This window comes from Dermochelys coriacea, chromosome 1 (assembly GCF_009764565.3).
Source record: "Dermochelys coriacea isolate rDerCor1 chromosome 1, rDerCor1.pri.v4, whole genome shotgun sequence".
Lineage (NCBI taxonomy): Eukaryota > Metazoa > Chordata > Testudines > Dermochelyidae > Dermochelys > Dermochelys coriacea.
The window spans coordinates 231557848-231583489 of NC_050068.2; the positions used below are offsets into that span (position 1 = coordinate 231557848).

The window sequence follows — 25642 nt, forward strand, 5'->3', positions numbered from 1 at the left end:
TAGTCCCCATGCTGCTTGCAAGCTTTTAATTCTTGTGATACCTCCTTTTAATTTCTGTTTAACAAGCATCCTCATTGAGTTCCGCTTTTTAGAGTTCAATGTTATCATGGTGGGTTTTTTATCACCTCTACAAGGATGTTAATTTTAATTATATAATGGTTGCTATTATCGAGCAGTTCAGCTATAGTCACCTCTTGGACCAGTTCCTGTGCTCCATTTAAGATTAAATAAAGAATTGCCACTCTGGTTGTGGGTTCCAGGGCTATCTGCTCCAACAAGCAGTCATTTATGGTGTCTAGAAATTTGACCGCTGCATCCTTTCTTGAAGTGACACATAACCAGTCAATATGGAGATCATTTAAATCATCCATTATTATTGAGCTTTCTGCTTTTGTAGCCTCGCTAACCTCCTGTAGCATTTCACAATCTCCATCCCCCTCCTGGTCAGGTGGTCAGTAGTATGTTCCTTCTGCTAAACTCTTATTGTTCAAGCATGGAATTTCTATCCATAGAGGTTCTATGTTACGATTTGTTTCGTTTAAGATTTTGCCTTATTTGACTCTGCTTTCTTTTACATATAGTGCCACTCCCCCACCAGTGTGACCAATTCTGTCATTCCTATATATTTTGTACCTGGTATTACTGTGTCCCATTCATTATTCTCATTCTCCCATTCCTGTTTCTGTGTAATAGAGCTATTTGGGAGTTCTAGTTGAGAAGTTATGGGGAGCAAGAGCTTGAGACAGGATTTAGAGTGGGCATCATAGAGGGAAGAAAACAAGCTGTTAAAGCAGACTTTCAAGCCTGTCATGCTGGCTAAAGGAAATACCAAAATCAGTCAGAGCAGTCTCAGTACCAGACCTACAGACTTTGGCTTGTGCTATTGCACTAAAAATAGTGTAGATGTTCTCACTTGGAGTGGAGTTGAGACTCTGAGACCCACCTCCCTTGCTGAGTTTGATCCCAAACTCCAGCCTGAGCGGGAATGTCTGTGCTGCTATTTTTAGTACTGTTGCCTGAGCCGAAGTCTGTACACCCAGATTCTGAGATTTGCTGCCTCAGGTGTGGTTGTTTTTTGAAGTGTAGATGTACCCTTGGCTACCTCATACTTATGCAGTAAAACCACTATACATACTTATAACCTTTATACATGCATACCACACTGCTCATGCTTACAGCTGACTTGTTTAGATAACTATATAATGTAATCACAGTATTTGCAATGTTGCATAGGTATTTCTAATACTGGGGAATGCTGCAAATACTGAGGTAGAACTGTTTCATTATCTTTCTTAAAAAGAAAAGGAGGACTTGTGGCACCTTAGAGACTAACACATTTATTAGAGCATAAGCTTTCGTGAGCTACAGCTCACTTCATCGGATGCATTTGGTGGAGTCCACCAAATGCATCCGATGAAGTGAGCTGTAGCTCACGAAAGCTTATGCTCTAATAAATTTGTTAGTCTCTAAGGTGCCACAAGTCCTCCTTTTCTTTTTGCGAATACAGACTAACACGGCTGCTACTCTGAAACCTGTCATTATCTTTCTTGAAAGTTTTTTATGTGCAACCATCGTGTGTCAGTGTTTGTCTGGATTTGTCTACCTACATAAAAGATCATCTCCTTGCCTATGTCTTCCAGTGTCAAAAGTTAAATTGTATTAATGCTGTTAAATAATAATACTTTGTGTTTATTATTGTGTAGCATCTTTCATGCAAGCTTCTCTCACTACTTCACAATAGTTTAATTCATTAAGCTTCACAACCCCACTACAACGTAAGTACGCATTATCATCTCTAGTAATGGCTAAACTGAGTCACCCAGCAGTTAAACACTGTCCACTTGACTACGTCTTCAGTGCAAAAGAGGTGTGTGTGTGTGTGTGTGTGTGTGTGTGTGTGTGTAAAATCCTAGTGGAGACAGTGCATTCTAGTTTTACCTCAGTGTAGTTAGTCAAGGGGAACCCCAGGTGGGAGGAGAAGTGTTGACTTTTTGACTAGGTACCTTGAGATAAAAATTACCTGTGCCTTGTCTCCACTAGGGTTTTACATAGTTAGCTGTATCTCAATGGAAAAACACCCCTTTTTTTGCACTAAAGATGCAGCCGGTTGAATTGAACTCTGGAATTTGATTTTCAGATACTGGCTTTAACTGCTGAGCCAATGTACATAATAGGTGACTGAGCAAAAATGGGATACTTGCTGAGTATAAAATCAGTGTAAAAATGATGAAACAAAGTTATAATGAATGCTTTTCTTTTTCAGCTTAATCCACACTATCCAGATGGGAATACTGAAGGAAAGGTCATGGTAAGTGGAATGCTTTCTTTAAATGTACTGCAGGATATTTTGTTGTATTCTCAATCTAATATAAAGTATCAGCCTTGGGTGGAAGGGATATTTTTGTTTTACTTGCATATAAAACACCAACAGGCTGAACAATTCGTTTATCATTGTAGCCCATCAGGGTACTGGGAAGTGTAATTCATTAATGTTCATAAAGTGCTTTGAAATCTTTGGATGGAAAGTCCTATAGAACTGCAAAGTGGTGCTGGTTGTATTTGCCTATTCACCTTTTCCTATAAGGCCAAAACACTGTTTCAGTTCTCCAGAAAGCAGGAGAAGGAAAGGGAAAAAGAAGAGGGTCACGGAGTATTGAAAAGATCACAGCAGCACTTTTGATCATCATAGCCTCTATTAGAGTAGATTTCCTTCTGCTTTGAATTCTGCTACCGCCAACCTTGGGCTCTCTGTATAAACAAAAGCACAACTCAGAACTATTGTTAAGAAAATTTTTCTCTTGCTTAATAAAAATGTGTTTGGTTTCAAATTCCAGTGGAACACTATGACACCTCTATACTATATTGGGGACTGAGTTGTTCAGAGGTTGGTAATGGGCTAGGAAGTCTTTCATGTCTAAGTTACTTGGTTGAATCCAGTGTCATATCCGCATGTGCCAGCTGGTAATTGGTATTAACCAGTCGATACTGTCTGGTGGTTGCATATGTGACATTAATTGGTTGTCTTAATTCTTCTCAAAGTAGACAGATTTCCACATTGCTCTTTAGCACTGGGCTCTTTAGCAAAGAGACCAAGGACAAAATAAACTTGGCTATTTGTTGAGTTCTGAGTCAGTGCAGACAAAAGTCTCTGTCCAAAAGGAGCTGATAGCCTAAGGTCTGACTCTCCAAACATTTAATCCAGTGCATGATACGTACTGTCAAAGTCAGTGGGGCTGTTCATAGCAGTAAGTAAAAAGAAAAGGAGTACTTGTGGCACCTTAGAGACTAACAAATTTTAAATAAATTTGTTAGTCTCTAAGGTGCCACAAGTACTCCTTTTCTTTTTGTGAATACAGACTAACACGGCTGCTACTCTGAAACCTGTCATAGCAGTAAGTGTTACTCCCAAATGTATTTGCGGGGTTGGATCCTTAGAAAGACGTTTATAAGATAATACATGGAGCAATGAGACTGAGCTACCCTAGCATCCCTAGAGATTTTCTTCAGATCATAGTTAAGGCACATTAGAGAGTATAAACGCTTTGGCTTACAGATCCTACCTATCCAAAGCAGAGCATGCAGGCGCTATGAGTAGGTCTACACTGCAATCAAAAACCTGTGGCTGGCCATGCCAGCTGATTGTCTCACAGGGCTCAAGCTAAGGGGCTTTTTAATGCGGTGTAGACGCTTGGGCTGGTGTCTGGGCTCGAAGACCTGGCAAGGTAGGAGGGTCCCAGGGCTTGAGCAGCAGCCCAAGCCCGAACATCTACACCACAATTAAACAGCCCCTTAGTCCAAGCTCTGTGAGCCCAACTCAGTTTACACGGGCCAGCTGTGGGTTTTTAACTGCAGTGTAGACATACCCTCTCTGGCCTAGTCTTGCCTAGGATTTAAAGATGTGATTGATGATGTTAGCTAGCTTGATCTAACCCACAACTTCTAAAATGCTAGTCACGGCAAGGAAAGTTGTATGTTAGCACATGCTAAGGTGGTGGAGTTAAAGCCTGCTGGGAATCTGTTACCAACCAATCCAAGTATTGACTCACTACTTTGAATCCTGTCCCACTCACCAGCCAAAAATCATGAGATTCACTTAAAAACTACAAGGTTTTTAAAAATAAATGTGGGGACCTTTTTATTTGCCTCCTATTTTTAAGCCTTTAGGGAACTTGTTTTCAAGCTTTTCTCTGTGCTAGAATCTTTTTAAAATGATTGCTGAGGTTCTGACATAATCCACGTGACTCCAGGGGCTGGAGCTTTAATAAAAATGCCAAACGCTTTGAGGATTGACGACAACACTTCCTGATGTATGGCTTTATTGGTAACTCAGCAATACTAACCCAACATAAACCTCAACCTACAGTCACTCCTAGTTTTTCCTTCCAGGACCTCCTCTGTCCTAGTTCCCTCTGCACTCTCCTTCCGTTTATATCCAGGTTGGAGCTAGTTGGCCCCATCTGCTAGCATGATTCAGCAGTAACTACTTTGAATCTTAGTGCAAGCAACTGAACCTAGTGTTTCTGAACAGGAGAACCGTGCACTCTTATGCAAGGTTTTCCATTCTGCTATCCAGTTACAGTGTGGCAGTATTGACAACTCTCATGATTTTTATCCTGAGACTTGTGATAATTAGTGTTTTTTCAAAGCCACAGCTCCTGTAGCCGAGGATCTTGCTTTTGTTTATAAAATATATTTATATTTCTAGCCCTCATGGTTGTGGAGGAAAGTCTGAACATGTGAACCAAGTGCACCCTAAAGGCACAGAGACCTAGAAGTCTAATAAAAAGAACTCCACTTTTTAAAAAAGCTCATGATTTTTAAACCAAACTTTTTTGGGCTTGGCCCATGATTTTTGAGTGCTTCCTATTGATGAAGTTGGCATGGGGAGGCCTGTTCTGTTGCTTGTCATACTGTAGCTTCTAAGGTAAAATAAATTTAGAGGTCTGTAGTCTGTAGGGTTGTCAGTTTGGAAGCTTTTTCCAATGTATATAAAAAAACAAACAAGAAGTAACTCACTCACCCCTCCATGTAATATTGGGGTTCATTTTCCAGTGCTCCAGAAACTAGAGCTCTGCGCTTGTGACAAACAAGCACCCCATTTGCAAGTTAGGCACCCCAATCCCATTGGATTTCAAAGGAAACGGGGCACTTAATTCTCTTAGGATAAAATTTTCAAAGTGCCTAAGGGCTTGTCTACATTACCTGCTGGATCAATGGATTGATCCAGCAGGGGTCGATTATTGCATCTAGTCTAGACGCGATAAATCGACTGCTGAGGGCTCTCCCATCTACTCCAGTACTCCACCGGAGTGAGAGGCATAAGCGGAGTCGACAGGAGAGCATCAGCCATTGATTTACCACAGTGAAGACACCGTGGTAAGTAGATCTAAGTACGTCGACTTCAGCTATGTTATTCACGTAGCTGAAGTTGCATAACTTAGATCGATTTCCCCCCTGCAGTGTAGACCATGCCTCAGTGACTTATGAGTTTTAAGTCCCATTTTTCAAAAGTGAATCTGACACTTAGGAGTCTCAATATTACAAATATATTACAAATCAATAGGGTTTAGGTTTTTAAGAGCCGAATTCACTTTTAAAATGGGAGTTGAGTCACTTTGTCCCTTTTAAAAATGTTACCTTTAGGCTCTTTTGAAAATACTGCCAAATTGCCTAGTGAAGAAGAGCTTTAAAAATCCTGTTTTGGTTTCTGGTAATATTTGGCCTTACAATGAAGGTCAATACACTTACATATTTTTCCCCTCCAGAGCCTAAGAGACTATGTAACATGAAGGTCTTCCTGTAATTTAGAAGCCTTTATTAAATGCTGCCTTCTCCAGCTTTTGAAGATTGGAAGGTTATAATGTATAGTGCATCAAAAAGTCAGTGTTGTATGTCACAGCTCCCATTTAAATTCAGAATTGGTGTATTACGCTGTGAAGAAGTCTGTTATTTCCAATCACACAAATGTACAGCATCCACAGGGACACCATAAACATTGGGAAAATGTCAAGAACAGCTGGGAACCTGGATTTCATTACTTCCTTTCCCTAAAAAGGCTGCCGCCTTTGGAAGGGTAAACTAACTCCCTCTGCAAATGAATCTTTGTGAGATAGCACTAACCTTAAGTATTTCCAAACTGGCATTTACTGTTGTGATTTCTTGGAGGTGGTGTATATTTTTTTTGCTTGAATAAATAGGGCATTTCTGCCATGGAACCAAAAGGCCAGATCTTCAGCTTGAGTAGTTTGGCATAGCTCCATTGAGTTCAATGGAGTTTTGCTTTACACCAGCTGAGGATCTGACCCAGAGAGTGTTTTCTATCATATATAATTCCTCGGTGGAATTTTTAAAAAAATACTGTGTCTCTAAAGGCTTTTTCCTTTTGTCTTCCAGCAACTGAGTTTGTTTTTAAAAAAACAAAAAACAAAAAAACAAAAAAAAAAACCAAAAAAACCCTCTATTTAAAATTGTATTATGTGTAATGCAAGTCATCTGGTTTAAACAAGTGGAGCAGTATTTTAAAAGGCTCAGCTAGGAATTAATTTGGTAATAAATAATCCAAAAAGCACAGTTTAAAAATAAGTGTCTTTAGCTTTAAAATGGCAGTGTCTGTGCTTATCTAAAGCCAGCAGTCAGACCACTTGAGAGGCTCTGTACTTGCAGTGAGAGAGAGAGAGAGAGAAACACACACGGATGCTGGCACTTTATTATTCTGCTGTTGCACACAGATCGGAATCAGCTCTGAAAATGCATACATTGTTTCTTACAGAATGTCTCTGGCTCCTAACAACAGAATTGCAACGTGATGTCTCTGCTAAAAATGGGATGACTCACAAATGAGTCAATAGGGAAGGTGTTATAGGCGGCTAACTACTGTGCTGTCTGCCAGGGTTCAGTAAAATGCAGGAGCAAGGGTAGCCATTAATTTACTCATTTTTCATATAGAATTTTTTAACTCCTCCTAACCTAAACAGTTCTGTTCACATTGCTGCTATATGAAAATGCTGGTTTTCTAAGAGCCTACTAAACTGGGTTAACATATTGAGATATTACATTGTATTGGATTTAACAGGCATTTTAAGAAGTCTGGCTGTTAAATTTAATTTCTACTGAAGTCTGTAGAGTATTCATACAGGAATAGGGCATTATCCCTGTCTGTCTCTATGCCACAGGAGGTGGTTTTACCAATTGGAATTGTAGATTGGGTTTGCAATCTAAAAGAAATGATCTTCCAGGTCTGTTGCATTTTTGCACTGTTCTGTGCAGTTAAAATGAATGCTCCTCCATAAGTGAAGCCACATGCAGGTCTCCTCAATTTTAGGTATAAAAGACTCTGGGGATAGGATGTAGTTGAAAGTGGTGTCTCTTGAGATCTGTGGTGGCGCATATTTACTAGCAAACCATGCTAGTCGCTGTGAAGTAGAGTAGTCTAGTGGGCACTTAGAAATATCCAGGTATTGGGAAGGAGAAGTCTGATTTTGCCTGATTTATGTTACCTCTGGTTGGACTATAGTATTTGGCTCCAATTACATTAAACTTCTGTTTCACAACATAAACATTACATGTTTTAGAAAATTCCTTCCTATATAATATGATGTGTCAAACCAATGGCGGTAATCCAGTATCTGTGAAATTTTTTCTGTATTTTATATATAATCTACTGTAACTGATTTAAAAAATATGCATAATGGACTGAAATTTACAAGTCGTCTCAATTTTGTGCTGATGCTTTTTTCCAGATTGCATGCATGACAGAGTTATCCGTTTGGTTAGGAGTACCAACTCCATAAAGCTCATTGCAATCCATGACCACCTCATCTGTCACTTCTCCAATCTCACTGTACTCAGTGAAACCTGGATCCCACTCAAATGCTGCCTCTGCAGCCACTCTCTTTTCTCACACACCATGACTTTAAAAATAAACAAATAAACAAAGATACCCTAGCAAGGATGTTGGGCTTTTCTTCTTCCACATTTGCTGATTCCTATTCCTCCCTTGCCCCGGTCACTGTCCTCCACTGAATGGTACACCAATCGGATCCCCTTTCCCCGACCCATCTACATAGCTAACTTTGACCACCCCCGCTAATGCCTCTTGGCGTGTTCTCTATACTCCCACACATCCAGGCTGCCACTTTTTTTCTTTTCTAAGGGCAGGTCTACACTACAGCTGGGATCCACGCTCTGAGATCGATCCACTCGCGGTCGATTTAGCGGGTCTAGTAAAGACCTGCCAAATCGACTGCAGATCGCTCTCCAGTCGACCCCTGTACTTTACGAGAAGAGTAAGGTAAGTCGACTGGAGATTCAAAACAGAAATGCTGAGATCATCTTCCTTACCTGCCCCTCTGACCATATCACTACCCTCTCTGCATCCCATCTTTGTCTCTCTCTTCTCACTGCACTCACAGCGACTAGATCAAGCTTCATGTCCTCACCTTGAAGGCCCTTCACAATTCTGCCCCTCCTACCTGTCCACTCATCTTTCATTCCAATGATGGACACTTCATTCACTTATTTGCCAATTTCTCACACATACAAACAAATAAAATGCCTTCTTCCATGCTGCCCCTTATGCATGAAATGCCCTTTCTGCACTGATCAATAAAACTGACAACACAATAGACCCTGGATGCCCCTGAGCAAAGTGCAGTTACAGGAGGATTTCTGCTTCTCTCCCTTGTTTAGAGCAATGGGATGGAGTGTTAGTATTTTCAGGGTTGATAGAAGTGAATATTTAGCAAGGATTTGAAAAGTTTCTTCCCTACTGGGCTATGAAGGGGAGCTAGTTTTATCTGAACTGGTGAAATTCATTGCAATTGTGATGGCTAATCAACAGGCAGTATCAGTAATCAAAGCACTACCCTATTATCTCTCACTGTATAGGTCTTATCAAACAACTAATGCAAAGCAAGTGTATCCTTTTTATATTGCTTAGCACATTCCTTGGTTCGTGACACACTATAAATCGTGTTAATCACATTTCAGATCTCCATTGTCTTATTTTCTTTTTTGGCATCTTTGGCTCCCCTCGCTCTCTCTCTCTTCCACACCATATATTTTGTGTGCCTGGTGTGCCAGGGATTGTTAATCTGAAACTGATTGCAAATCTTTGATAATGTATATAATTTAAAGGTCTGATCCTGCAGTCCTAACAAAGAGTAACTGTTACACAGACCAGAAGTCCTATTGACTTCAATGGGGCTATAGATGTGAATATGCATTACTCCTTTCAGAAAGGGTTTGCAGGGTCAAGCCCTGGGAATTTAGCATTTTGGGCCACATTTACAAAGATGCAGATAGGCATGCAGTGGATTTTAGGTGTCACTCTCATAGGTTAAAAAGCTGGGCATGTGTAGTCTTGAGAGACGACTGAGGGGGGGCCTGATAAGTCTTCAAATACGTTAAGTGCTGTTACAAAGAGGACTGCGACCTCCGGGTCCACTGACGGTAGGACAGGGAGAAGAAGTAATGGGCGTCATCTGCTGCAAGGGCGATTCAGGTTAGATATTAGGGAAAACTTTCTAACTGTAAGGGTAGTTAAGCTCTGAAATAGGTTACTAGGGGAGGGTGTCCAAATCCCAGTATTGGAGGTTTTAAGACAGTGGTCCCCAAAGTTTTACCTTGTGTCCCTTCCCCCCGGGGCCAGGAATGGGGTTGGGGCTCCGGGGTGGGGGGACGCAGATAGGGGTTAGGGGGCTGGGGCTGGCAGCCAGGACCCCGGGGCAGGCACAGGGCTGGCAGCTGGGGCCCTGCTCATTGATTCTAGGACCTGTTTCTGTTAGATGATGAGCTCCCTCAATTCCACGGACATCAGTGGGATTTGGGACCACTCTGCACCAGGCAGGATCCAGCCCCTAATGGGCTGTCTGTTTACACTGAGAATTTTAGTAGAGTCCAGCTGGCTGGCTGTGCCACTGCCAGTCCATGCAATGTCAGGTTGATTGTGAATGGAGCAGCTGCCTTGGCTGCTCTCATTTATCAGGTGCTATGATTATGACCACAAATGGGAAAAGAAAACGGACTCTTAGAACAGCAGTTGAACTAATCTTTCTTTCTCTTTACATTTCGATTTTCATCCATTCTTTGCTTTTATCTTTGGCCCCCTCCAAACTAGTGCAGTGTAATTACATCTGATGGGAGACCAGGGTCTGCAACTACAGCAGGTTTTTGAACTGCTGGTGTCAAGTAATAATCAGGGCCGGCTCTAGGCACCAGTTTTCCAAGCAGGTGCTTGGGGTGGTATTTAGAATGGGCCAGCAGTCTGTGTCCTGCGGCGGCAATTGGGCCGCAGCTCCGCTGCTCTTCCCACCACGGCAGCTTTCGGCAGCAGCTCTGCCGCTGTTGTGGCGGCGGCAATTCGGCGGCGACTGCTTGGGGTGGCAAAATTGGTAGAGCCACCCCTGGTAATAATGTACATGATACTATAGTCTCTTTGCAGTGTGTGACCTGCTCCTGTTCTGACTTTCTGAGACCCTGTGTCCACGGGGCAGATTGTATCCTCTGTGTTACATGCTCCAAAGCTGGCGCTAACACATCCTCACTGGAATGTAAAAGTAAAATTCAGATGTATTACTTGTCCACAAGGTAATTGGAGAATTTATAATAGGGCCCAGTGCAAGCAAAAACCCTTGTGCCTAATCAACAGAGAGACGGCGACCTTCCTGCTTCAAAGAAGAAACGGCAAGCAGGGGAGAAGATTATGTATACTTTGGTCTCTGTACCACATGGAAATGACATCGCATCTCTCTTTGAACTGGATGCCACCACTCTTCAGAGAGCTGATTGCCTGGTTCCAAGGTAAAAATAAAAATAAAAATGCTGCGTTGACAATGTTTCTCTCTAGCATTATACTGGTGAGTAAAGCTGAAAAATCAAACATATGCATCTGATGAAGTGAGCTGTAGCTCACGAGAGCTTATGCTCAAATAAATTTGTTAGTCTCTAAGGTGCCACAAGTACTCCTTTTCTTTTTGCGAATACAGACTAACACGGCTGCTACTCTGAGACATATGCTAGTGTTATTCTTCAGCTGAAATTGAGGAGCGTTCCCAGATAAACAAGAGATGTATAAAACATGATCCTGCTGCTGTGACTAGATAAAATAATTATTAGGATAAAACAAGTAAGACTTAAAGGGAGACTGTCAAAATATAAAAGTAGTGGGGCAAATGTTGCACAGGTGTAATTGAGAGCAGAACTGGGCCCAGTATGCTGTTTGGGGAAAAAAAAAGTACTATTAATAAATCTGAGAATCATTCCCAGTAAATAATTTATGCAATGAATTTTGCCTTGTTTTCTGTGCATGCACTGCCCATGACAGAGCACGGTTTCTTGGAATATATTTGTTGTTCAAATTCATTGAACAAGTAGTTTTTGAGGTTTTTACTCCTGAAATTAATTGTGAATATATGAAATTTTGAACAGTATTGCTTAATTGTTTGGTCAGATAAGTCGTAAGGGTTTTTTTTTTCTGTTCCATGATTGAACATTCAGTCACTTGGGGGAAAATTCTGTGTCAATTTAAAATTTGGTTTCTGATAATATTTGTGTATGCAACTTTGAAATTTGTTTTCTGTGCTCCTTTTTCCTAGAACAAGTCACTTGCATGAATATTCACAGAGTGTGAACATGAAAAGGGAAACTGAAAACTTGGCCAAAGTGAATTAATGTAAAAAAGTAGAATTAATAGTCACTGAAAAATGTTTGCATTAATTGCCCATCTCTAGTTTCTAACACCACCACAAACTGAAAGGATTTAAAAAGATCTAATTCATGCTGTTTGTGCACTTGATCCTCAGCTTATGACTGATACTATACGTGCTTGTTCACCTGAGCATTCTTATTGAAGTCAAGCTTACTCATGTGAGCAAGGGTTTTCAGGATCGAGCTATTAGACTGTGACTATTAATGTATTGCTGTTCTTTGAGGGTCACAACTCTGCAGAGGATTGTTCAAATAAAAGAAACATGTTTTCATACTTTGCTGAAATTCACAGAAGTACTTCTGTTCACGTTAGATTTTAGAACCTTCCCCTCATCATCTTTTCCTTAAATAACTTTACTCGTGGTCTCTCCGTCATATTGTCTCAAAACTTTCTGCAGAAAAATGAAGTGTGTAGCTTCCATCATTTTTTCTCCAGACCTGTTGTTTTACTGTATTTTGTCTTTAGGAACTCTTATGTTCGGTTGAGACACCTATGTACTAATACTTGGGTGACCAGTACTAGTATTCCTATAGATGCAGAAGAAGAGAGGACAGTGATGTTGAAGGTAAATATTGATACAAGTGTACTAACTTTCCAAACTCATTCCTATAATTGTCTGTGAATGATTTAACTTCCCTATATATAAAGATGTATAATAATTCAGAGGAAGATAGAGGATTGCTCGCCAAAATTAAACTCTGTTTAAAAAAAACACACAATATTTCAGATTGGGACTTGCCAAACAAAAGAAGACAAGGAAGCTTTTGCCATTGTATCTGTTCCTCTGTCTGAGGTCAGAGACTTGGATTTTGCCAATGATGCCAACAAGGTTTTAGCATCCACTGTTAAAAAGCTGGAGAATGGAACAATAACACAAAATGAAAGGAGGTCAGTAATGTGTTTTTTTTTTTTTTTTTTCCCCCTCCCTTCAGGTCATTTTCATATAAAATGATTATGTATGTTGTCCAAACACCACAGTAATGGGGACACCAGTAAAATCTAGATAGATCGGTAGGAAGGCAGGTGAGGAAGGTGGTTAGGATGCTAGCCTGGGACTTGAGACTGGCTGTGCCACAGGCTCCCTCGAAGACCTTGGACAAGTCACTTATTCTCTCGTGGCACCTTTAAAGACTAAAAGATTTATTTGGGCATAAATTTTGTGGGTAAAAAACCCATTTCTTCAGATGCATCTAGGTAAATCTTAGATGCATCTGAAGAAGTTGTTGTTTTACCCATGAAAGCTTATGCCCAAATAAATCAGTCTTTAAGGTGCCACCGGACTCCTCATTGTTTTTGTGGATATGGACTAACACGGCTACCCCCTGATATTTAATCTCTCCAGTGGCTCAGTTCGCCATGGGTGTAATGGGGACAGTGGCACTGGGCTCTCTCTCACAGGAGTGTTGTGAAGATGAAGTCATTAAAGATTGTGAAGTGCTCAGATACTATGGTAATGGGGCGGGGGGGCTTATAATGAACTAAAATAAGGAGAAATGTGAGTTTCAAGATTTACCTAGATTATAGAGCAAACTTTAAACTGTTTGCATTCTGTAACATTTGGATCCAATGAGCCTGATTCTCATTTATATTAAGGACCTTTACCCCATTCTGGTAGTGTAATTTATACCCTTTTTACACTGCCAGAAAGGTAAATGAGTGTAAATGAGAATCTGGCTCAACATCAACTCTTCTCCCTTCTGTCTATAACCCCTGTCCTCTTCGTCCCTCCTACTTTCCATAGTCTCTTCTAAAGGCTGTTCGGAGTGGGTCTGCCCTTTGCATTCATCCGTGCTTCAACTTCAGTGCTATTGGAGTGTTCTGCTCTTTATACCCTCCAGGAATTAAGGGACTTTGTTGCACATTGTAGCCAAATGCATCATTCTGCCCTGGGTGTAGTATGCTAGTTATTTTCAACGCTCTCTGGAAAAATTAAATATTAGACAGCATCTTTGTGTGCTGTTTAATTTGTAACTTTCATTCTGTCATGGAACATGCACACCTTTTTATTGAAAATGTTAATTTTTTGGTAATAAAATGAAGCTTCTGTCAACAATTGAATCAAGAGGTTTTTGTCAATAATAAATAGATTTATCCTAACGTGGCATGCTATAATGGCCTAGGCATTGGTACTTAACCCTAAAGAGCTGACAGGCCACTTCATCACTGAATAGAGTCAGAGAAGTACTAAGTAATTAATTGGGGTGTGACATAAAAACAGTGCATCTCACTATTAGGCTTGTGACTGTGAAACATTGAGATTCAGCATCATCGGATAGTGGGGCTATTGCTGTGATATAATGCTGAAAATATTTCATAGTGCTTTCTGGATGCTGGCCTTATTTGTGTCTCTGTGATTTCCTGTGAAGGCGTAGCAGTCCTCGTTCTTCCCTTCCCTGTTCCTTTCTGGCTTATAAAGGTAGGGTTCCTGCTAGCACCAGACTAGTTGCTCAGCCCTACAGCCGCATCCTCTACCTTTTGCTGCATGGGCAGCATTCGTGTACTATGAGCCTTGTTCTACTCAGACCAGGCTCCAAACAGATTTTTGTACTCCATGAGATCTGCATATAGGCTGAGATTTTTCAAAGCGGGCTAGGAGATTTAGCACATGGTTCCTCTTGAGCGTAATAGAAGTTGTGTGTTTTAAATCCCCTAGTCGTTGTTTTTTTTTTTTTTTTTTTTTTTTTAAATCTCAGCTGAAGATCCACATGCCTCTCTACCCTATAGTTTAGAAACCTGGGTCTAGAATATATGTACTAGGCCAAATTCATCTGATGCTTGGAGGTCTGTGGGTTTAGTTGCAGGCACAATTTGGCCCACTCCTTGTTGAAAGCTTTTATTTTTCTTTCCTCTGTTTTCCCCAAGATTTAGTTACTGAGCCCACATGGGATCTTCTTGGCTTTTTGCAGAGCTGCTCCTGGAAAGCCTGTAGCCCTTCTCAGGGGTGTTTGTTAAAGTGGGTCTGTTGTCCATTTGACATTCAAAGTTCCATCTATATATGTTCTGCCATATGCATGTACAATTTACTGTTTTTCATTTGCCTCCTCCAGGATGGAGTAGCCATTTTCTAGTATTAGAAGTACCCCTCCCCTTTTGGTGCTCTTTACCATCACCCTTTCCTTTTAGCAGGAAGTGCAAGATGTGGTCTTTTGCAAATCCACCTTCAATACCTCCTTGGCCCGTAGGGGTACAGAATAGGAGGGGGATGCTTGCATGCTCTTGTACTGCATACAGTGCATCCTATCTAAAGCGGTCAGCATTAATGGTTACCTGAAAAACTCTAGCTAAGCTGCAAATGAAAACATCTTGCTGCTGTCGCTGGCATATTTGTGTAGATTACTTGTTTTGGGATACTGTCCATCAGTTCAACTTTATTCCCGTTTTGTTGTGGTTCTTTAATGCTTTGGTAAACATCCTTGATCCATCGATTTAAGCCTCTGCTGATTTAAGGTTTTGAATCCTTAAGCACATGTCAGGCTTGGCTTTGCAGTGGTTGAAGTTCCGTTGTGCCACAGAAAGCCTGTTCTAAAATGTATGGATTTTTTTTTAAATGAATCCTAGCAAGTGTTGAACTGTATAGTAAGGATTTCTCTACTTGTTCTAGGTTTGTAACCAAGCTGTTAGAAGATCTCATTTTCTTTGTTGCTGATGTTCCTAATAATGGGCAGGAAGTTTTGGATGTGATGATCACCAAGCCAAACCGGGAAAGACAAAAATTAATGCGGGAACAAAATATATTGGCCCAGGTATGTTTTGGATATTAGCGGTTTGTTTATATATATACCTATTGGGGAGCTCCTGAAGGAAGACGGTTGTTTAATTAACGAGGCTACATAGTCCTTTGTTAACTTCCACTTGGGATTTCTAGGTATGAAATTAGCCACATGGGGCTCACTTATTGTTGCCTAAATGAAAATAGGAAACATTTGATGAGAGGACAGTTGAATATAAATGGCTATATTCTGTTCTGAGCTATGCCTGTACAACCCCACTGCATCGTATGGCTATAAGAGAGAGTAAAGTCTTGCCCAAGGATGATAAAGTGGAAACACATTTTCTACTCTAGTCCCCAGTACTGTAAATGACTCCACATCTGGTGAACCTCTGCGTTCTCATGGAGCTGGAAAGACCCAGTTTATGCTAAGATCTGTGCACTTGTGAATCAGACTTAATATTCTTTTTAAGTAGCTTCTTGAATAAACAATGGTGAATAGGCTGGAAAAGAGGAATAATAGAATTGTCCTTCCCTTTGACTGTAAATTTATCCAAATTTTTTCTACACGATGTCAGTGAATAGATCAATGGGACAATGTCACTGTTTTAACGTCTGAAATTGTCAGGTTTCCCCACCCCCCATCACATTCAGTCTTATGTAGACAGGAAGAGTGGTGCCCTATTTCTTACCTGGCTTAAGGTACTCCTGCAACTTTTAATGCAAATATGAATAGAAATGGCCAACTACAGTCATGCAGAAATCTTGGTTTTGTTCTTATACTCAGTGATTTTGATTCTGAACAGATATTTGGGATCCTCAAAGCTCCTTTTAAGGACAAAGGAGGAGAGGGATCAATGCTGAGACTTGAAGATCTAGGAGACCAGAGATATGCTCCGTACAAATACATGTTAAGGCTATGTTACAGAGTCATCAGACATTCCCAGCAGGACTATAGGAAAAACCAGGTCAGTTGTAGCCAAAATTTTTTTGCCAAAATTGTTACATAATTGTATACTCTGGGTCTGACCCTGTGCTCTGTACTTGTATTTGGATTCCCGTTGTATTCCAATGAAACAACTCTTGTAAGAAGGGGCTGGTGGACTGGGCTCTGTGTGCATTAGTGTGTAGCAAATCAGTCATTAAAATATTGACTTCTCATGCTGAAGAATGGTATTTTTGTTTAGGAATTTTTACAAGAAACCAGTGAAATGTTATGGTTTCATTTCCCCAGCACGTGCTCCATACCATTTTTTCCTCTTTATAAGCTCCACAGGTTCAAGCATGAGAATGGGACTCCCAGTTTGTGGGTCTCTGCTGTATCACTAAAATTATGCTCTTGGATGTCAGACTAGAAAGTGGGAGAGTTGCAGGGATTTCTGAATTCTTTTCACTGCCAAATTTGTGAAGCAGAGAGTAATAGTGGTCTTGGAAGCAGGACTGATTCAGTCAAGCTGCCCAGCCTACCACCACAGGGTGCCCTTTATGAGTGGGAGAAAGTTCAAACCCACTCGGTCCAATATTTTTATGAACTAGAGTTGAGAATGAGTCATCAATCCAAGGACTTTGCAGGCATGGAGGGACTAAAGATAAGGTGTTGAAATGATGTGTATGATTTTTACGATTTCCTTTCTAGAGCCTTTCAAAATATTTCTTGCCTCTAAAAACAAGAAGAATACTTCTTCAAAATAATGTAAATCCCAAATTTTCCTTTTATTTTCTGTGTATTTGGAGCTGGGGGAGGGGACTGTAGAAGACACAGAAGTGTTGGCCACCCCTAAGACAACTAATTTTTTCTTGGAGTACATTATTCAGTGATCCCAGATTTACTTCACTTCATGCCACTAGTAAGCTACGTGTTTTGAGTATTAGTTTGAGGGATCAATTGAGCTGGATGTTGCTGATCCTAAAAGAAAGATGCTGCTTCTTACAGGCTGTTGAAGACATCATCCTGAGGCTTTTTTATTTTTCAGGAATATATTGCTAAGAACTTCTGCATCATGCAGTCTCAGATTGGTTATGATATTCTGGCAGAAGACACCATCACAGCTTTGTTGCACAACAACAGAAAACTACTTGAGAAACATATCACGTCTAAAGAAATAGAAACATTTGTTAACTTACTCAGGAGGAATCGAGAGCCAAGGTTTGAAGTAGCCCACATACCTTTCTTCTGTACTGATACTCTTTTATTCTTGTAACAGCTGTAAATCTGCCTTCTATTTGCTATTTTGTTATCTCTCTTCCATGGCTTAAATTTTTTAGTCTTGGCAGAGGAGGAAAAAAAACATACATATTGTGTATAAATTGTTACACTAGAGAGAGCAGAAATTCCTGCAACTCTCTTGATTTCACCATTGCTTCCGGTCGGAATGTAAAATAAATGGAGTGTCTAATGAAAAAAGTATCTTATTTTTTTCATTAGACTTCCAAATGTAAACATATAGTAATAATGTAAATGTATTAAATCAATGTACTGAGGGCCAAATTACTTTTATGGGAGCAATTTATAGTACTGTTGGGGGATGTTGCATTGCATCAGTATAATTACTCTGCATATATCTGCAGCCATATCACCTGACGCTGTGATTTCATCACATGTCCCAAGCTAAGCAGTGTTGGGCTTGGTCAGTATTAGAAGAGGAGGCCATATTGGTACTGAGCCAATTCCCTGGTTCATTATTAGAAGGGGACAGGACCCTTAACAAAGCACCATCGACCTTGTTTATTTAAGATCTCACATCACTTTTTTTGCAAGAGGAAGGATCTTAATTTGATTGATTTTGAATTTATTATTTGAATGCAAAAACTTCTTGTGCTTAAACCCTAGTTGCAAAAACAATTCATGCTTTAAAAGCACATCTTACAAAACAATTTAGGATGACCCACTGTTAGCAGTTAGGACCTGCCCCATAGAATTGACTCGTGTGGAAAGTCCCATAGACTTCCATGGTTGCATGAGATGAGGTATGCAGAACTGAGTGTGCGCGCGCGCACGCACACACACACACAGACCTTCCTCAGCATACATTTGGGGTATGTGATTCCACCGGCCAAGCCTGAGTAATTACATTCCGCCTACTCAAATTTCCACTGCATTTTCAATCAGATTTAGTGGGGGTTTTTATTTATTTTTTTTTTTAGTTTTTTGCTCTAAACTATTATGTAATGTTGCTAGACACTGTTACTTCCATTTTAGCAAGTAGCAGGTAATTAACTTCATTTTAATGGTGGAGGAACTGGTTCCTGAATATGATATACTGTTGGCATTTAGACCTTTCATTCAAAAATACTTTATGAACACAAACATTCTAGAGTTCAGCTGTTGGTATTGTAGGTGTAACCCGGGGTAATCAATTATTTTTTGTCAAGATCCACTTTTTTTGGTCAAGGTATAGTCAAAGTCCAGACTCCAGAGAAAATAATGATGATGATGATGATGATAAAAAGATTTCGGGGTCCGTTCAAAAGCATTTAGCAGTCTGGATTTGGTCCACAGTCCACTTATTGACTACCCCAGTGTAACCTATGCTAATACAATGTGGCGATCTGTCCCCCTTTAGTGGCTAGACTACATAGAGAGGTTTGTGAACCTGCTACTGGTTTCAGGCTAATGGTCCTTGTGGCAGAGGCTCATGTTTTCAGATAGAGGTCTTGGATTCAATCCCTGGTCCTCACTAAGTGCCTGTGAGGCAGAAGGCATTTAAAGTTGCCTTAAATTGGTAGTTGTGGATTACTGTAGCATAGGGGATTCCTTGGATGGCATAAGCTCAGCTACACCTGGTTTATGTCAGTCACTTCCCCATCCTTGGTATTTAGATTAGGGGAGAGTAAGTGGAGGGTGCACCAGGGTGGGATAGGTGGTCCATAGCACAGAGCACTCCTCTGGATCCTGGGCCAGTGATGAAGTCCTTAGTGGAGTAACCCCACAGGCACATTTTAGAGCATCCTTTTAGTCTGCTGTAAATTACAAGAGGGACTGTTTGGGTCACCCTTGCTGCACTCGGCCTGAGCTGCAGGCATTGAGAGCTCAGCATTGATCTTAATATCTTACTCCTCTTTAGTGATTATAGGTTGTAATAATATGAATAAACAATGATCAAGATTTGAATACAGCCTGTATTTAGAGAACTCTAGCACTATGGGTGAGGTGACTGTTTCAGAGATGAGCACTCTAGAAAAAACGAAGATTGACAGGTAAACAGATTTTCTTTGTGATGCTTCTGTGTAATATTTTGTTGTTTGCTTTTTTCCTGTCCAGATTCCTGGATTATCTATCAGACCTGTGTGTTTCTAACACAACTGCCATACCCGTAACTCAGGAACTCATCTGTAAATTTATGCTGAGTCCAGGGAATGCTGACATCCTCATCCAAACCAAGTAAGCAGCTGTAACTGAAACATACTTGTCATTGTTACCTTGCCTTTCTTGCCACATCGGTAACTGGGTTTGTGTAGCTACAGTATGCGTTATTTATTTGAAGGCTGGTTTCAATGCAAATAGACAATCCCTTGGAATGCGCCATCATCCCAGAGGATATTGATGAGGAGGAGGTCTGGCTCTACTGGATTGACAGTAATAAGGAACCACATGGCAAAGCTATCAGGCATCTGGCCCAGGAGGCTAAGGAAGGCACAAAGGCTGATTTAGAAGTCCTTACCTATTACAGGTAAAATAATATTTTTACTATTCATGGAACCAGATGCTACTCTTGTTGAAATCCATTGTCATTGTGTTAAACTGGAGCAAGGTCAGATCTATGCTCTGTTTAGAAACTGGATCTAAGTTTGTGATCCTTCCTACATTTTAAAAAAACAACAATAATCTATCCAATATTTTCCAAAGAGTGTTGAGGCTTTGATGCTTTTGATGCATCCCTGTGCTCTCAAAATGCTGTGGTTTCAGCTCCTCCCTTTTCTAGCAAGTGGGATTACACAACAGCTACTTTAGTATACTCTTGCAGACCAGGTGTGCTCTGATCTGTTGTCCAGAAGCACTGAGAAATTAGCACCATCAGCACTTCCAGGTCCCAGGCACTGGAAGGCAGGTGCATGAAACAGTCTTAAATGTATTGAAAGTGAATAATAGTTCAAGGGTTTTATCCCACAACTGCTGTTCTAGGTGGGGGACTTTCTTTGAACTCCAGTGTGAGTTGGGTATAAAAATCAATGGGGATAAGAGCCTAATACTAGTGTTTGTAATGGCAAGTCAGCTTCTTTGCTAACAAAGGGGCTGTATTATTTTCATTATGTTACATTGGAATGGCATAGATCAGGCTCCTGAGAGTATATTCTCAGGTATGTTGCTCTGTGCCAGTCAAAGAAATCTAAGTTACTACTGAAAGTGTAACATTATTTTTATTACCTTAAGGTACCAATTAAACCTCTTTGCAAGGATGTGCCTGGATCGTCAGTATCTAGCCATAAACCAGATTTCAACACAGCTGTCAGTAGACTTGATCCTACGATGTATGTCTGATGAAAGCCTCCCTTATGACCTCCGGGCTTCTTTTTGCCGTCTTATGCTGCACATGCACGTTGACAGAGATCCTCAGGAGTCAGTAGTACCTGTTAGATATGCCAGACTGTGGACTGAAATTCCTACCAAGATCACAATCCATGAGTAAGTTTAAAAAAAACACCCCAAAGTGTTTTAAATGGATCAGACCTACTCAGAATAAAATTGTAAGTGGCTGTAATTTTAATGCAACACACATGTGAACAGATATTTTGCTGGAGAACACAAACCATTCGGCACTATTAGTCCTGGAAATTTAAAAGGGTCACTTTATTCGTGTGTGTGTTCTTTAAAAAACATTGTGATAAGGGAGATGAAATGGCCTTTTCCTGGGAACTACAAAGGGTGAAGCCATTACATTCAGTTAAATATTACCCCCTCACTAGGCTGAATCTTAGTTTTACAATTAGAGCTTTATTGTGGCTTTAAAGCCACAACCTATAGTCAGTTGAAGCAGTTCAGAGGCAATGGCCTCAATCCAGGAAAGCACTTAAGAAAGTGCTTCATTTTAAGTATGGGAGGAGCTCCACTGACTTCAATGGGAACTCTCACTTGCTTGATTGCTTTGATGCACTGGGGCCTTTCTGTATGAGGCAGGCACAGTAGTTCTGAGCAGTGGCATAGCCAGATGGAGAAAACAGGGGGAGCGGAGATTTAAAAAAAAAAAAAGGCACCACCCACTAGTATTCACCCGGTGGCACTCTGGGTCTTCGGCGGCAGGTCAGGTGGCACTCCAGTCTTGGGTCCTTCACTCGCTCCAGTCTCTGGTGGCAGTGAAGGACTCCCCATTCCCCGCAACGCCACCAAAGACTGGAGCGAGTGAAGGACCCGAGGCCGAAGTGCTGCTGAAGACCACCGCCACCAAAGACACGGAGCGCCACCAGGTGAGTAAAAATTTAAAAGGTGCAAAGAATTAAAAAGGCACCACTTCCGCTCAGTGGGGGAGCGGCCCAAATATTGCTCCATTCTTTCACAAGGTGCAGTGTCTGCCCCCCATCCTTACCAGCTCTTTTTTTTTTTTTTTTTTTTTTTTTTTTTTGGCTGGTGGAGGGGATTGTGCAAAAAGGGGAGTTGATCATGGACTTAACTTCTCACCATCTTTTCTACTATCACCACTGGTGTTGAGTCCCCCCAGACCTGTGCCACAAGTGGAGGGAAGATTTGTTTGCATCCTTTGCCTGCCACCCTGGTGCACACAAGCAGGACTAACTTCAACCTAGCCCTTTTCTGCACAAAATAACTTAAAATAAGGTTAAAGCATCATGAGTGGTTGGAGGATTTGGTAATTTTTTACATTACAGTTCATCATATCTGATTGCCATATTTGGGGTCGGGAAGGAATTTTCCTCCGGGAAGATTGGAGAGGCCCTGGAGGTTTTTCGCCTTCCTCTGTAGCATGGGGCATGGTTGACTTGAGGGAGGCTTCTCTGCTCCTTGAAGTCTTTAAACCATGATTTAAGGACTTCAATAGCTCAGACATAGGTGAGGTTTTTCATAGGAGTGGGTGGGTGAGATTCTGTGGCCTGCGCTGTGCAGGAGGTCGGACTAGATGATCAGAATGGTCCCTTCTGACCTTAGTATCTATGAATCATATCAATGGAAGAGGTTAATTTTGCTTCTCCCTATGTTTTGCCTGGTAGGTATGATTCTTTCACAGACTCCTCGAGAAATGATATGAAGAGAAAATTTGCTTTGACCATGGAATTTGTAGAAGAGTACTTGAAAGAAGTTGTAAATCAGCCATTTCCTTTTGGGGACAAAGAGAAAAACAAACTTACATTTGAGGTACTTTTCAGTTATCTTTGACACAATTTATTGTACCCCTTGAATCAAACAATGAAGTGGTAGAACATAACTGCTTAGTATTAACCAGGTTTTCTTTGAAAAGAAAAGTTTAAGAACATATTTGATTATACAGTAGAACAGGGGTTCGGACCCCTTAGGGGGTTGCGAGATTATTATATGGGGGGTCGTGAGCTGTCAGCCTCCATCTCAAACGCTGTTTTGCCTCCAGCATTTATAATGGTGTTAAATTAAACACACATTTTTTATATATTTATAAGAGGTGGAAGTCACACTCGGAGGCTTGCTAGGTGAAAAGGTCTCAAAAGTTTGAGAACCACTGCAGTAGAACCGCCTGAGTTATGAACACCTTAGGGATGGAGGTTGGTTGTAACTCTGAACAAAACGTTATGGTGGTTCTTTCAAAGGTTTACAACTGAAAATTGATTTAATGCAGCTTTGAAACTACTATGCAGAAGACAAATGCTGCTTTTAACCATCTTAATTTAAATGAAACAAGCACAGAAACAGTTTCCTTACCTTGTCAAATCTTTTTTTTTTAAACTTTCCATTTTTTTTAGTAGTTTGTTTAACACAGTACTGTACAGTATTTGCTTTTTTTGGTCTTTGCTGCTGCCTCATTGCATGCTTCCAGTTCCAAATGAGGTGCATGGTTAATTCGTAACTCTGCGGTTCTACCGTAGAATGTTCTTTAAGAAATATCTTCTTCTACTCTTTTTGCTTCCTGCTTTTGTTTTGTATACTGTACTGTGTGCTGTTAAACAGCTGCAGTTCCTCACTACACCAGAAGTGGCTGCATTTCAGTGGCAAATGAAGTGATTTGTGTGTGGGAGGGGTGTATACACACATGCTCTGTGTTAGTTAAGAGGTTTGGGATCTTTAGGGTAAAAAGTGCTGTATTCTGTGTCAGATGTGATAATAAGGGAATTGTATTGCACCACATAATCCTGTCCTTTATTACTGTCCAGAACACCTGACGGAAGCAAGGGTTACGTAGGATTGAGTCTTCTAGAATCAGATGAAAGAACACTTACAGCTGCCCTAGCTTAAACTACCTCTGGCCATGCAGCGCTGCCTCCACTATCTATTTACCTTACCACAGTCTGGCGGCTGCTGTTTCAAGATGCTTCTCCACTGCAGCTTTTGCCATCTGGAACAGCCTTCTGGCATCTTTCTGCCTCATAGACTTTCCTTCTCATTTCTTTTCTCCAGTGGAACTAGATCTCCCCCCAGTTCTGCCTAAACCGCATGCTGTTTTCTCTCCTGCTTTCATTTAACCCAGTAATTGCGTTATCTAACTCTGAAAAGCATTTAACAATTAGGGGCCTGGGCTCACATCAATGGAAAGACTCCCATTGAATTCACTGGGTCTTGAATCAGGCCCATAGCCTGTATGAAAGACAAAACGACAGGACAAAATATAACTGTATTGTACAGTTCAACACCACTAATGTTGTAGAGGTTGTCTTCATTGTGATTTGTTTTCCCCCCCCCCGCAGGTGGTGCATCTGGCTCGAAATCTCATATACTTCGGCTTTTATAGTTTTAGTGAGCTGCTCAGACTGACCAGGACACTTCTGGCTATTCTAGATATTGTTCAGGGTCCTATGTCATCATACTTCGAAAGACTAAGCAAATTTCAGGATGGAGGTGAGAAAAAGCAGTGAAAAGTTTTTATTAAAATGCATAATTCACTATTTGGGAAGGAAGCAATTTACGCTATATGTCTTTGATCTGTCTGTACACACATCCATCCAACTATGTGGACAGCGGATAAGTTTAGAATGCATAAAAATGATCAATTTAAAAGAACTTTTAGACTGATTGACTGATACAGTGTCACATGGTGCCACATGGGATACTGAGGCCTGGAACCTGATTTGGAACTGTCAGCTACAAACAAGTGGAGGGAGTAGCAGCTTTCTGGATGTGGTGCAAGCAGTTGCGCATGTATAGTACAGGCATTTACCAGTCATTGAGGAAGATGCTTGTCCACTTTTAAGTGAGGTGCTGTGCTGGCAGCTGTTAGTCATAGAATCCTAGAAGGAGCAGATGGAAAAGACCTATTAGCCATCCTGTCCATCTTCCTGCTGATGCGGGATTGTTCCCTAGTGAACACTTTCTTGTATTTTGACTAGGTCAGAATTTAAATGCCCTAAACAATGGGGCTTTCACACCTCCCTGGGGAAGAGTATTTCACAGCCTCACTGTCAGAGAGTTAAATTTTCCTGTTCTTAATTTTATTAGATGATATGCTCCATCTGTGTCACACCCTAAACAATTCCTCTTCCTCCTTGATGTTTATACTCTTCAAATATTTATAGACTGTTATCATGTTTTTCCCTTTTGTCATCTCTGAGCCAAGCAATACATATTTAGTTCTTTTAATCTTTCCTCAGTCTCTGGTGTTACTCTTCTCTGAACTGCATCCTATTTGTCAAAGTCTTTCATAGAATGCTGTGCTCTATACAGAACTCTATATTCCAGGTGACATCTCATCAGAACTTTACAGAAAGGGACGATTATCTGTTACTTGTGGCCGCAATTTGAATTGGCTGTTTTTGCTGACATGTCGCATTGCAAACTCATGTCTAGAAATGGCCCCAAGGGACAAAGTTTGTTTCTAGAGCCAAACTTTCACAGTCTGCAGGAGCTGGGCACTCAGATCTGTGATTTTTGGGTCAGTCTGATCTCTGTGCATGTCTGTAAACCTGGGGTCTCCCTCCACTCATTGCCTTTACTCACCCCTATCACCCATAGCTCTGTTTCACCAATTCTGTTTTCTCCCTCCCATTGACTGTATGTGTTTCAGGCTATTCTGGAGGAAGGAAAGTTACTTATTGAGCCCAGAGGGTCAGGTTCTGCTCCGTTATGCTGGTGTAAATCCATGAAAATCCAGAGCTAC

At 40.9% G+C, this 25642-nt stretch overlaps 1 protein-coding gene across 3 annotated transcripts in view; it reads left to right on the forward strand.

Annotated features, from left to right (window-relative positions):
• ITPR2 (inositol 1,4,5-trisphosphate receptor type 2) overlaps window positions 1-25642 on the forward strand; it is a 358661-nt gene that overhangs the window by 116492 nt on the left and 216527 nt on the right. For 2 of the 3 annotated variants that reach the window (XM_038389064.2, XM_043516179.1), the window contains exons 10-21: window positions 2264-2308; window positions 10610-10800; window positions 12173-12272; window positions 12435-12595; window positions 15309-15450; window positions 16223-16384; window positions 17390-17562; window positions 19678-19797; window positions 19901-20086; window positions 20788-21039; window positions 22575-22719; window positions 24237-24387. In XM_038389064.2, the coding sequence (XP_038244992.1) occupies window positions 2264-2308; window positions 10610-10800; window positions 12173-12272; window positions 12435-12595; window positions 15309-15450; window positions 16223-16384; window positions 17390-17562; window positions 19678-19797; window positions 19901-20086; window positions 20788-21039; window positions 22575-22719; window positions 24237-24387 (1828 nt within the window). The remainder of the gene's footprint in view (window positions 1-2263; window positions 2309-10609; window positions 10801-12172; window positions 12273-12434; window positions 12596-15308; window positions 15451-16222; window positions 16385-17389; window positions 17563-19677; window positions 19798-19900; window positions 20087-20787; window positions 21040-22574; window positions 22720-24236; window positions 24388-25642) is intronic. The other variant, XM_038389070.2, reaches the window with a different exon arrangement.